Genomic DNA, 11,623 nt, shown 5'->3' with positions numbered 1-11,623 from the left:
GCCCCGCGCGCCGTGCTCGGCGCTGCGCGCCCGTGCGCAGGGCACCCGCGGCGCTGGGGGCGTCGGGCCGGGCCGGGCCTCACGCCCAGCCCCATGAGCCCGCGGGCGGGGCCGTGCATGCCCTGTGGGGCTGGGCCTGGGGGACCTGACCAGCCCCGTAGGGCTGGGGGGCAGGCCCGGCCCCAGATGTTCCCAGCTCCGTGGGGCCAGGCCCAGGGACTAGCATGGTCCTGTGGGGCTGGGGACGCGTGGGGCTGAAGACCATCAAGGGACAGGACCAGGGACACAAGCAGCCCCACAGGGCTTGGGGTCAGGCGCGCTCCAGGCCCCTCGGGGGGCTGCGCCCCATGGAGATGGCCCACATGCGGCTGGTGGGGGCGGGCCGGCACGGGGCCAGCCCCAGCCCGCGGCGGCCGTGGGGCGACGCCAGCATCGCCCTGGGCTGGCGCCTGCAGGTGCCTCTGCCCCCCGGGCCCCTGGCCGGCGCTCATCGAGCAGCCCCGCTAACGAAGGCGCCGCGGCGCGGCCCCTGCTCCGCGCGCGGCCGAGGGCTGCGGCTCGCCCCAGCCGGCGGCTCGGCCCTGGGCAGGGACGGCCGAGACTCCTCATGGCGCCGGGGCCTTTGCCGTGAGGAGCCCCCTCCTCCTCCCCGCTGCCCCGAGGCGCCGACCCGATGCCGAAGGTGGACGGAGGCAAGGTGCAGCCCGGCAGCGGGCTGTGGGTGAGCACGAGCTGCGCCGCGGAGGCTGCAGGGGCCTCCGGACCGTTACAGGCCTCCAAGCTGGGCTGTGCCGGCGTCCCGGCCCTCCCGGCGCCCGGTGCTGGGGCTCGGCGGGCGGCGGGGGCACCGTCCCCGTGCCTGGGGCAAAGGGTCCCCGCGCCCTGGGCCAGGGACCGGGCTGCTTTAACTCGCCCATGTGCTCGGCGCAGCCGCCCCGTCCCCACTGCCGCTTAAGGTGGCCCGTGGGGCAAGGCAGAGCCTCCCGCCGCCCCGCAGCAGGGCCAGAGTCCCCAGCGCCTGGCCCACAGGGCCGGGGGGCCGTGCCGGGAGCCCGGATGCACCCGCCGCAGCCCCCCGCCCGGGGCTGGGCAGGGGCCGCCCCGCTCGAGTCCACCTTAACCGGGGCCGGAGCGCGGGTGCTGTTTGTACACAATGCGCACACCATCCGGCCGCCGGCACTGGGCTTCCTGCACCCTGCCCGCCTCGGCCCTCCTGCCCCGCACACTCCACCCCATCCAGCTCCACGTCCGCCCCAGGCCCCCGCTGGCAGCGAGGACCTGGCTCTGTCCTGTCCCCAGGGAAGCCCCGGCCCCTCGGACACCCTGGGGGGGAGGGGGAGCAGCTCTGCTCCCTCCCAGCCCCAGGAGCTGCTGCGCCAGGAGCAGCCCCTGGGAGAAGGGCTCCTCTCCAGGGGGGTGCTGAGATGGCCCCAGCCCAGGTAGACAGAGGTAAGGCCCTCCCCAAGGTGCACCAGCCCCACGGCGTGGGCACAGGAAGGGCCCCAAACTCCGGGCAGGCCCTGAGCCGCTGCGTGCTGAGCAGACAGACCGACCCTCTCCCACGTTTCCCAGCCACCCCAGGCTGCGGTGGGGACAGGACTCAGCGACAGTGCAGACACGGGGGCTCTGATGCTCCAGTTTATTGAGGTGATGCTGTCCCGTATGCTGCGTGGCCCTGCGGGGTCGCGCTAAGGCAGCTGTGGCTCTTGCACTGTGTGCGGACGGGGCCCTGCCCGGCTCTGCAGGGCAGCACTGCGCTGGGGTGCATCCCCACTGCGCTGGGGTGCATCCCCACAGCCGGGGGTGCAGGAGAGCCTCAAGCGGCAGTGGAGGCAGCAGGTTCTTCAGGCCTTCCCGGGGTCCTCCTTCAGCGTCACCGTCCGGTTGAACACCAGCTAGGGAGAGGGAGAAGGAGGGCTCTAAGCCCCGTGGCACTATGACGCCCGGGGGGAGCACAGCTGCCCTCTCTTCCAGGCTCACCTTCTCAGTGCTGTCGGGATCCACGGAGAAGTAGCCCAGCCGCTCGAACTGGAACTTGGCGAAGGGCTGGGCAGACAACACGGATCTGTCAACCAGGGCATTGTCAATCACGCGCAGGGAGTCCTGCGAGGGGGAGAGGGACAGGAACAGACAACAGCTCAGTCGGTGCCTCCGCTCCCCCTCTCCCCTCTGTGGCCCTGCTCCCATAGCCCGCTGCACCACGTCCAACCCGCCCCTCTCCCTGGGGCTGCTGGGGATGAGCCAGGGCCACACGAAGGGAGCAGCAGGGTTTGCCCTGCGGCAGGCGCCTCTGGTGTTGGTTTCCAGCTTCCCCCCAGTGTTTTGGTCCTTTCTGCCACTACTCACAGGATTGAGGTCACTCAGAAATCCACCTGGGACCTCTGCTGGGTCCTCAGGATTTTTGTGCAAGAACCTGCAATGAGAAAGGGGCTGTCAGTCAAACTCTCTGAGCGAGGGACAGTGGGGCAGCGCTGCCCCTCGGCAGCCATGGGGCAGCTGCTCTCAGAGCCCCAGAACAGCATCACCCCTGCCAAGCAGCGAGGTGCACTTCTGCTGCCAGTTGGATGTGGCTTTTCCCAGGCACCACCCAAAGACCTGCTGTACTACACAGGAGCTGAGTGTCCCTTTCCCAGGGGGCACGTTGAGCCCTGGCATGACGTGAGGCAGGAGCCAAGGTGCCAGGATGGCTGGGGGCGGGGGGGGGGGTGCAGAACCGCCAGCGGCAGAAAGCTGCTGAACACGCAGCTCCAGTTTCAGCTGCCAACGAGAGCCAGGCATTGCCTCAGCAGAGCCTGCTGGCACACGGCCACGCTGCCAGGCCAGGCTGCAGCAAAACCAACAGCTCCAGCACTGCTGACCCTGCTGTGCCCGAGCCTCTGCGGGCAGCCCAGGTACTCACAGTTGCTCGTAGAGCCGCACTTCACACACCAGTGGCTCTGACACCCAGTGGATGAAGGCTTTGGGCTTGTCCACCACCTCCGACTTGGTGCAGGTGACCTCCAGCTCGATCACGCGCCCGCTGGCGTTCTGGGCAGGGCAAGATGAGTTGACAGACAAGAGCCCCGCTGCTGCAAAGCAGCCCTGGGACAGCACCGCCAGCCCCACAGCTCGAGGGCCAGGTCAGGCTTGGGGCTACCCTGCTCTGCACAGTTCTTGCTCCAAGTCACATCAGGGCCAGGGCTGGCAGGGATACATGCAGCCCATGTCCCCACTGCGCCGCCTCTCCACAGAGAGCCTCTAAACGTGCCCACAGGTACCCCGCCTGGCCCCAGACACCGTCGCTGCCGTTCTCTGGAGGGGCACGGCCATGCCCTGATATCCCACAGCCCCTGCGGCCAGCTTCATCGTGCCGGTGCCCAGGGCCACTCACCTTGATGACGTTCTGGACAGCAATGACGTAGCCAGCATGTCGCAGCCCCACCGGCTGCCCAGGGGCCAGGCGCTTGTAGCCCTTGTCCATCTCCTGTGAGACAGTTCACTGCTACAAGAGGGTTCCCAGTGCTGGCCCCGCTCTGCTGGTGTATCCCTCCACCCCCAAAACAGTGTCCCAGGAGCCAGGGCAGTACAGCCTGGTGTGTGCAGAGGCCTGTGCCCAGCTCACCTCCCTGAAGTCCGTCTCCTCGATGTAGATGGTGGGCTGGAAGGGCACTTTGTGGAAGCCCCTGGTCTCGTCAGCTGGGAAATTGGGCACAAGGACGTCAACAGCCTGGGAGAGAAGGCAGGGATAAGTGTTGGCCCTGGGAAGCCCCACTCCCATTCTAGCCTGTGAGTCTCACCTTTGGAGCAGGGAAGTTGGTGATGGTGACCTTGAGGGGCTCCAGGACGGCCATGGCACGGGGGGCCTGCTCATTCAGCACCTCCCGCACACAGGCCTCCAGCAGATGCGGCTCCATCGTCGCCTGTGCCACTGTCACACCAACCTGCAGAAGAGACAAGCATCACTGCACCAGCTGAGAGACAGCCATCTGCCCTGTCCCACATTGCCCCACGGTGCCTACCCGAGCACAGAAGTTGTTGATGGCCTCAGGGGGGAAGCCTCGCCGGCGCAGGGCTGTCAGCGTGAAGAGCCGTGGGTCATCCCAGTCCCTGAAAAAATTACGACGTGACAGCCGGGCACGCACGGAGTGAGACTTGCCCCAGCTGCCAGCCCCAGTCCTACCTGACAGCGCCTGTCTCCACCAGCCGGATGATCTTCCTCTTAGAGACAACAGTGTAGAGGAGGTTCAGGCGCCCGTACTCCCACTGCACAGGGCAGTAGACGTCCAGCGCATTGCAAAGCCAGAAGTAGGAGGACCGTCTGCAAGGCAGGCACAGACCCAGCCCAGCTCAGCTTCATGCCTGTCCACAGCCCCACGGCACACAGCCCTCCTGCTCCATCAGCCTGGCCTGGCCGGGCCCCCACTGCTCCTTGGCATTTCAGCATCCGCCAGGCTGCAGCCAGCTGTTCCTTGTGCAACGCTGCCTTGCTCAACTGGGTCCGGGTTGCCTCTGGCCAGGCTGCATGTGGCACTTACCTGGCCTGGAACTCCTTGGTGCAGAGAGAGTGCGTGATGTGTTCGATGGAGTCGCACAGGCAGTGCGTGTAGTCGTAAGTGGGGTAGATGCACCTGGAAGGCAGGCGCAGTCAGCGCCAGGGCACCACGGGCCTCGCTCCCAGAGCCTTGCACTGGCACAGCCTCCCTGCTGGCCCCCGAGACCTCCCCAGCCTGCAGAGATACAAGTCTGTCCTTGCCCCGCGTGCCGGGATGCTGCAGGCCCCCCCTACCACTTGTCCCCGGTGCGGTGGTGCGGAGTGAATTTGACACGGTAGGCAACAGGGTCCATCTTCCCATCCTCCATCACCAGCTTCATCCGCAGCGTGGCCTCCCCCTCCCCGAACTTCCCCTTCCGCATGTCCTGTGCAGGGGGGAGAGGCCGTCAGCTGGCTACAGCCCCAGGACCCCGATAGAGATGCAGTAACTGCACTCAGCCAGGCAGTACCTCAAAGAGCAGAAGTGACTCCTCCACAGGTCGGTCACGCCATGGCGAGGGTGGTGGGTTGTGGCCCTTGATCTCCTCCACCTTCTGATGGCAGACATAGGCCTGGCCCCTGCAGTGGTGGAGACGGGGCATCAGATGTGAGCAGCACACCCCACAGCTGCTCTGGGCACCCCCATGCCCCAGGACACTCACCGGCGGATGAGCTCCAGGGCCCAAGTGTAGAGCTGGTCAAAGTAATCTGATGCGTGGGTCACTGCGTAGGGCTGGTAGCCTGTGGGGATGGGGAACCATGAGCAACCAGAGCTGGCCTTGTCCTAGGCCCCCTGCTCCATGACCCCAGCCCACCTGGGAAGCAGCTGGGGCACACAGAGAGCGTCCCCAGCTCCCAGCAGGAGGACCCACAGGCAGAGATGCCTGAGGCAGCAGCCTGGCCCTCCCCAGCCCCAGCCATACCGAGCCACTCCACCATGTCCCGGATAGCTGTGAAGTACTTTTCCTCTTCCTTCTCAGGGTTGGTGTCATCGTAGCGCAGGAAGCACACACCACCGTTGGCCTGGGGACAAAGGGACAGTCATCACATGCTCCCCACGGGGCCGCACAGCCAGGCCTGCAGCTCTGCTCTGCAGGGCTACCGCGGCCGATCAGGCCTGGCCTGCCCACAGCTCCACTAGCCCCTTGTTCGCCCAGGACACTGAACACGGCGGGAAGGACCGGGCAGGCTGCACGCAGAGCAGGGACTGAATGCCTGGCCCCAGCGAGGGCCGCAGGCCCTGGGGTCGGCGGAGCTGTCAGCAAGGCTTAATGTCTCTCACCTTGGCATAGCCGAAGTTGAAGTTGATGGCCTTGGCGTGGCCGATGTGCAAGATCCCATTGGGCTCAGGTGGGAACCGTGTTCGCACCTGCATGGGGGAAAAAGAGGGCACATCTGTCCTTCAGCCAGAGATTGTCCCTCCCTGCAAGGGGGCACTGACACAAGCCCCCTGAGGTCTGACAAAGCCCCTTGTGCCAGGCGGGTACCACCTCTGGCTGTCCCCCACATGGGCTGCATCTCCCCAGCCACCCCACTCACTGGGCCACGACCTGGCACAACTGGCCAGCATCAACAGCACCCTCAAAGGGAAATGCTGGGCTCGGGGGCCTGACCTCACCTGCCCGCCTGTGACTGCCAGGTGCTGCTTCAGAAGAGCCATGGTGTTGGGCGTCACCACGTAGCCTTCTGTCTTGTAGTTCTCTCCTGGAAGGATGCAGGACGGTCATGGGTGCAGTGATCCCCTCCAGGGCTGCAGCAGGGCTCCTGCACCCTTCTGGGTCAGGACAGCCCATAGGGAGAGACACGGGGCTGGGACAGCCTTGCACAGAACAGAAAGCTGGGGCCAGGCTGCTCGGTCCCAGACGCAGCTCCTACCAGGTTGCAGCAATACCTCCATGCGCTCACCTGGCTTATGGAATTTGAGGGCTTCTCCTCGGAGCTGCTCCAGCAGCGATCGTGTCTCTGTGCCTGCCTCGCCTGCAGAGAGAGGATGGGGGTTGAGGAGGCGCTGGTGCCACCACAGTCCTCTCTACCTGCCCAGAGAGTGACCGTCATGAAACCCACTTGCACTGCTGCCTCCACATCTCACAGAGGCCCAGCCCCGCCCAGCATCCTGCCCTCCCTTCCTGCCCGCTTCCTTGCTCACGGGGCCCATAAGTGGGGCAGGATAGGTGCTGGATACCAGTTGTGCCCACCAGCAAAGGAAAAATAGCGACACCTGGGCAGGCAACCCCCCCAAAGGGTCCTCACAGGGTGGGTGCCAGTGGCCACATACAGGCTGGGCAGCTCAGAGCCACAGGAAGTGCCCGAGCCTAGGGTGTACGCCCAACACTAAGGCATTAAGTGCACCTCACTTTTCACTAGAAAAGGACAAGGTGTGTGAGAGCGGTGCTGTCTTGGGGAACACAGGGAATTCCCAGCACTGCAGGGAGGGAACACGTGTGCTGACTGTCCCAGGTAGCTGTGACAGCAAGGACAGGGCTAATATTAGATGATGTCTCTGCCCCAGGGTGAGCAGGGAGGAACTGAAATGGTGCGGAAGCATTCAGCAGCTGCCGGCAGGACGACAGAGCCCCTTACCATTCTCCACCACGGCCACCTTCTGCTTCTCCACCTGGGCTGGCCGGGCTTTTGCAGTCTGTGGGGACCAGCACAGCATGACTGAGCATCCCGATCAGTGGACTCTGTTCCCTGACCTCATTCCAGCCCACGCTGTCCCCAAGCCTCCCCACACCCCCTGTGCCCAGGATGGTGCAGTGAACCGCGCAACTGCAGCAGCCTCCTTGTGCTGCCCATGACTCTGTAGAGAGAAAAGGCACCTGAGGAGCAGGAGATAACCTGAGCAGGGTCTGGAGCCAGCCCAGCACTGCCAGGCTCCTCTCACAGTGAGACTCATGGCTCCATGCCCAGCCCAGAGCCCAAACAGATGGCCCAGAGGGTGGTTAGGCACATAGAAGAGAGGTTGGAGATGTAGACCAGGCCTTTGGGGGCAGTAGGGCCTGCCATGATATACTGCAGGAAAATCCCATCCCTAGTCCCAGCTGTCCCCTTTGCGTCACCTTTGGTTTCTTTTCAAGGTCAGCTTCTGTCTTGGGGCCCAGCAAATGTAGCACCTAGGGGAGCAAGAAAGGGGCCTGATGCAAGTTCACGGGGTGGGAAAGGCTCCTGGCTCCCCCGAGACCTGGAGCAGCCCTGTCCAGCTGTGAGCCCTGCCCTGGGCCATGCCCACCCAGGGCAGGTTACCCCCAGTGCCCTCCCTAGTGCCAGCACAGAGCAGGCCAAGCCTGTGGGTCCCACAGGCTCTGCACTGGCCACAGCACCAACAGGAACAGCAGCCCCAGGGAGAACCCGACCCGCTGCCCTCACACCCACCTGCAGGTCCACCTCGTTCTTGACGGTCTTGCCATCCGCCCACCGGAGCTGGCTACGCGCCTCTCCTATGGGCACAGGAACATCATGGGGAAGGTGTACGACCCAGCCCCCGGGGCTTCAGCCAGGCCCTCCCTCAATATTTCGTGGACCAGAAGCCCCTGTCCTGACCCAAGATGCCATATCTTGTGGCTGGGAGCAATCCTTGTCTCAGGGATGTCCCCAGGGCCCCTGGCACGGGGCACTGACATTCCCAGCCCAGCTCACACGGGGACTGTGGTGGGATGTCTCCACTGAGCAGGCTGTGCTGTGCCAGGCATGGCCCATGCAGCAGCGAGGGCAGCACACGGTGCAGGGCTAGGTCTCAGGGCAGGATCCAGGGGAAGGTGAGCTATCTGCAGAGTCAGGCCTGGGAACCTGCTGGCAATGTGCAGGGACTGTTGCGGTTCGCAGCGCTCACCCATCAGCAGCCCCATGTTGAAGTGGTAACGCTCCGCCAGCAGCTCTGCTCTGTGCTTGCTGATCACAGCCTCCACCTGGGGAGCAGGACCGAGACGCAGGGATGAGTGAGGTGGCCTGGCCCCATGCCCAGAGCTCATTGTGGCAAGGATGCTCCTTGCAGGAGAGCCCCACGAGGGATAGAGGCAACCTGAAAGGGGGCGCCTGCAAAGGGCCCAAGGTCCTAGAGACTGGGAGCAGCCCCTTTCCACCCCACGAGCCTCCCCAGCACCGCCTGGCCCCGCTGGCTCGGGCCACGGCTGGCAGCCCCACGCCACAGGCGCTGCCCTGGCCGCTCACCGCCTCCTCGATCTGCTCAGGGGTGACGCACACTCCCACTCCGCACGCCTGCTCGAAGTCTGCCGCGTCCAGGGGCTCCAGGGGGTGGCTCTTCAGGTAGTCCAGCGCAGCTGGGGGCAGAGGGCGCGTGAGGAGCGGGCTCCCTCGCCGCCTCTCGCGGGGAGGAGAGGCCGCGGGCGGCCCTGGGGGGCGAGGCGCGGGCGACGCCGTACCGCCGAGCTGCAGGTCGCTGAGGATCTCCTTGCGGGCGATGTAGCCGACGAGGAAGCCGAGGTGCCGCTGGTCCCTGAGCCGCGACGCCGCGTTGTAGAGCAGGGTCCCGGTGGCCTTGTCGAGGGCCGGGCCCAGCGAGCGCTGCGCCTGGAGCGCGGGGCGGCAGCGGCGTCGGGCCGGGCCCCGCGGCACCGGGGTGGGGGTCAGAGGACAGGGGTCGAGGGTCAGAGGGCAGGGGGCGGGGGGTCAGAGGGCAGGGGGCGCCGGGGTGCCCGGGGGAGGGCGGCGCGGGCGCACCTGCAGCACGGCCTGGCGGAGCAGCGCGCTGAGCGCCCCGTTGCGCAGCGTCTCGCGCGCTTTGCTCTCGCTGAGGCCGATGGCGGTGAAGAGCCCCAGCGTCTCCGCTTCCTCCGCCGCCGCCGCCATGCTGCCGCTGCCGCCGCCGCTGCCGCCCGGCCGGGGGGCGGGACCACGCCTGGCCAATCGGGGCGGGAAGGGCGGGAACCCGGAGAAAGCCTCACCAATCAGCGGCGCGCGCCTCCCAACTCGGCCAATAGAAAGGCGAGGTCCCCAACGGTCTCCGCGAATAGGCGCGCGGGGGGCGGGGCCGAGAGTGCGGCCGGTTGCATCATTTAAAGAGCCCGGCGGAACCGAGGGACACGTGGTGGGGCCAGGGCGGGGCCTCGTAGAAGGGGGCGGGGCCTCGTGGAGGGGCGGGGCCAGGGCCGGGCGCCCCGCCCCGCCCCTTGCCTGGCCCCGCCCCCGGGCCGTGGCGCCCGCCCCTCCGTGTCCGCTCCCCCGTCCTCGCTGGGGCCTGTGTCCCCCGCCCGGGCCCCATATCCCCCCTTGTGTCCTTCCCCGGGCCCCATATCCCCCCCCAGCCCTTCTCCGTGCCCCCCGCCCCGTGTCCCCACAATGTCCCCGCCGGGCCCCATGCCAAGCCCCACGTCCCCCCCAGCCCTGCCGTTCCCGCCCCGGCGGCCTCCCCAGCGACAGCCCCTGCTTGGGGGGCCCGCGGGCCGGGCTGGCGGGACGCTCCCACCGGGTCGTCCCCTCCCGGGCGGCCCCTGGTGCCCCATCGCGCCCCACCACCAGCAGGCGGGGCGGCTGCCAAAGCCGTTTATTGAAGCCACCGCGAGCAGCGGGCCGCACCAGCGGCGGCGTGGGGCCTGGTGCATCCAGGGGGCTTGGCACCCGGCAGGCACCTGCGCTACCCCACAGCGGGTGCCCGCGGCGTCCCTGTGGCCTCCTCTGTCGTGGGAGCCTCCTTGTCCCCCGTGGTGGGCACCTGCTGGGTGCCTGCGGCATCCTGGTCCGCCATGGCAGGCACCTGCTGGGTCCCCAGGGCCTCCTCGTCCCCCGTGGTGGGCTCCTGCTGGGTCCCCAGGGCTTTCTTGTTCCCTGTGGTGGGTGCCTGCTGGGTCCCTGGGGCCTCCTGGTCCCCCACAGTGGGTGCCTGCTGGGTCCCTGGGGCCTCCTGGAGCCCCGCGGTGGGCACCTGCTGGGTCCCCCGGGCTTCCTTGTTCCCCGTGGTGGGCACCTGCTGAGTCCTCAGGGCCTCCTGGTGCCTCGCAGCCTCCTGGTGCCCCACAGCAGGTGCCTCCTGGTCCCCCATGGTGGGTGCCTGCTGAGTCCCTAGGGCCTCCTGGTCCCCCATGGCAGGCACCTGGTGGGTCCGCAGGACCTCCTTGTCCCCCGTGGCCTCCTGGTCCCCCACTGCAGGCACCTCCTGGTCCCCCGCGGCAGGCGCCTGCTGGGTCCCCGGGGCCGGCAGGGGCTTCACGGTGTAGCGGGCGCAGATGTTGGTGCCCGAGACGCTGCGGTACTCGCCCAGCTCGGTGCGGACGGTCTCGTTCTGGGTGATGGTGAGGAGCACGGGGACGGAGAGCGTCACCTCCTTGCGCAGCACGTGGACGGTGAGGGCGGTGCGGGGGGGGATGGCGGCGGGCAGCTGCACCGCCACCCGCTCGCGGCGCGTGCTGCACTCGCTGCGCCCCTTCTGCACCGTGAAGACGTTGGCGGCCTCCACGGCCAGCGTGAAGGAGAGCCCGGCCTTGAGGCTGGTGGCGTTGCTGAAGCGGAAGCTCTGCCAGAGCGCCGTGCTGTACTCCCGGGCGCTGCTGGCCGCCAGCGCCTGCTCCCACGCCGTCTCGTTCACCCCCACGATCTCGTCCACCAGCACCTCCCGCTCCGCCTCCACCCGCCGCCGCTCCCACAGCAGCCGCGCCGACACCAGCGGCTTCCCGGGCCGCAGCGGGCGCAGGTGCGACAGCCGCCCCTGCAGGCCCTGCTGGGGCTCGTAGCGCGCCAGGCGCTCGCCGGGCCAGGCCAGGCAGTGGCGGCCGCCGCCGCCGGGGTGCTGGTAGAGCAGCCAGACCCCCCGCTGCACCACGTGCGAGGCCACGCGGTCGTTGAAGTAGCCGTAGGCCAGGTTGGTCTCCTCGGTCACCACCTTGCGGGCGCCCTGGAAGTGGGGCCGCTCGTAGAGGGTGATCTGGGGCTCCGCCAGGTCGTGGTGCACCAGGCGCAGGGACGAGAAGCTGCGCGGCCGCCCCACCGCCGGGTACTCGCCCTCCTCGAAGGCGTGCGCCTCCCCCTCGTACTTGGGGCCCGTGTAGGCGATCCAGGGCTGCCCCACCACCTTCAGCGAGGCGATGCAGTCGCCGAAGTCCAGCTCGTGCAGGTCGGGCGCGTCGCAGCTGAACTCCCGGCTCAGCCCCTCGAAGTCGGCGC

General features: G+C 67.7%; 1 protein-coding gene and 1 pseudogene across 2 annotated transcripts; both read right to left on the bottom strand.

Annotated features, from left to right (window-relative positions):
- Window positions 1-1,625: 1,625 nt before the first annotated feature.
- QARS1 (glutaminyl-tRNA synthetase 1) lies at window positions 1,626-9,338 on the bottom strand. Its single transcript, XM_085309775.1, has 24 exons — window positions 9,188-9,338; window positions 8,890-9,037; window positions 8,678-8,787; window positions 8,340-8,415; window positions 7,883-7,947; window positions 7,570-7,623; window positions 7,091-7,148; window positions 6,416-6,487; window positions 6,129-6,214; window positions 5,793-5,879; window positions 5,434-5,533; window positions 5,173-5,251; window positions 4,981-5,089; window positions 4,766-4,896; window positions 4,515-4,607; window positions 4,160-4,297; window positions 3,999-4,086; window positions 3,777-3,920; window positions 3,602-3,706; window positions 3,371-3,463; window positions 2,900-3,027; window positions 2,347-2,413; window positions 1,981-2,103; window positions 1,626-1,895 (listed from the first exon to the last, which is right to left on the bottom strand). Exons 1-24 carry the CDS (start codon window positions 9,314-9,316, stop codon window positions 1,845-1,847), a joined length of 2,334 nt encoding a protein of 777 aa, XP_085165901.1. The 5' UTR covers window positions 9,317-9,338; the 3' UTR covers window positions 1,626-1,844.
- Window positions 9,339-9,995: 657 nt separating this feature from the next.
- Window positions 9,996-11,621, bottom strand: LOC146593137 (epidermal differentiation-specific protein pseudogene; annotated as a pseudogene). The gene is made up of 2 exons (XR_014896451.1): window positions 10,557-11,621; window positions 9,996-10,514 (listed from the first exon to the last, which is right to left on the bottom strand). The product of XR_014896451.1 is annotated as an epidermal differentiation-specific protein pseudogene (transcript).
- Between the last annotated feature and the right edge of the window lie 2 nt (window positions 11,622-11,623).

The sequence above is a fragment of the Rhea americana genome, unplaced genomic scaffold, assembly GCF_003343005.1.
Source record: "Rhea americana isolate MKP2758 unplaced genomic scaffold, rheAme1 scaffold_303, whole genome shotgun sequence".
NCBI classification, from domain to species: domain Eukaryota; kingdom Metazoa; phylum Chordata; class Aves; order Rheiformes; family Rheidae; genus Rhea; species Rhea americana.
Note: the sequence above shows the minus strand (reverse complement) of the source record. Positions and strands in the feature narration are given on the sequence as shown.

Coding starts and splice junctions, on each gene's coding strand:
- QARS1 (XM_085309775.1), bottom strand. CDS start 9,316: ATGGCGGCGGCGGCGGAGGAAGCGGAGACGCTGGGGCTCTTCACCGCC. Junction 4,608..4,765: donor CACCGCACCGGGGACAAGTG/GTAGGGGGGGCC, acceptor CCTGCCTTCCAG/GTGCATCTACCCCACTTACG. Junction 1,896..1,980: donor ATCCCGACAGCACTGAGAAG/GTGAGCCTGGAA, acceptor CCCTCTCCCTAG/CTGGTGTTCAACCGGACGGT.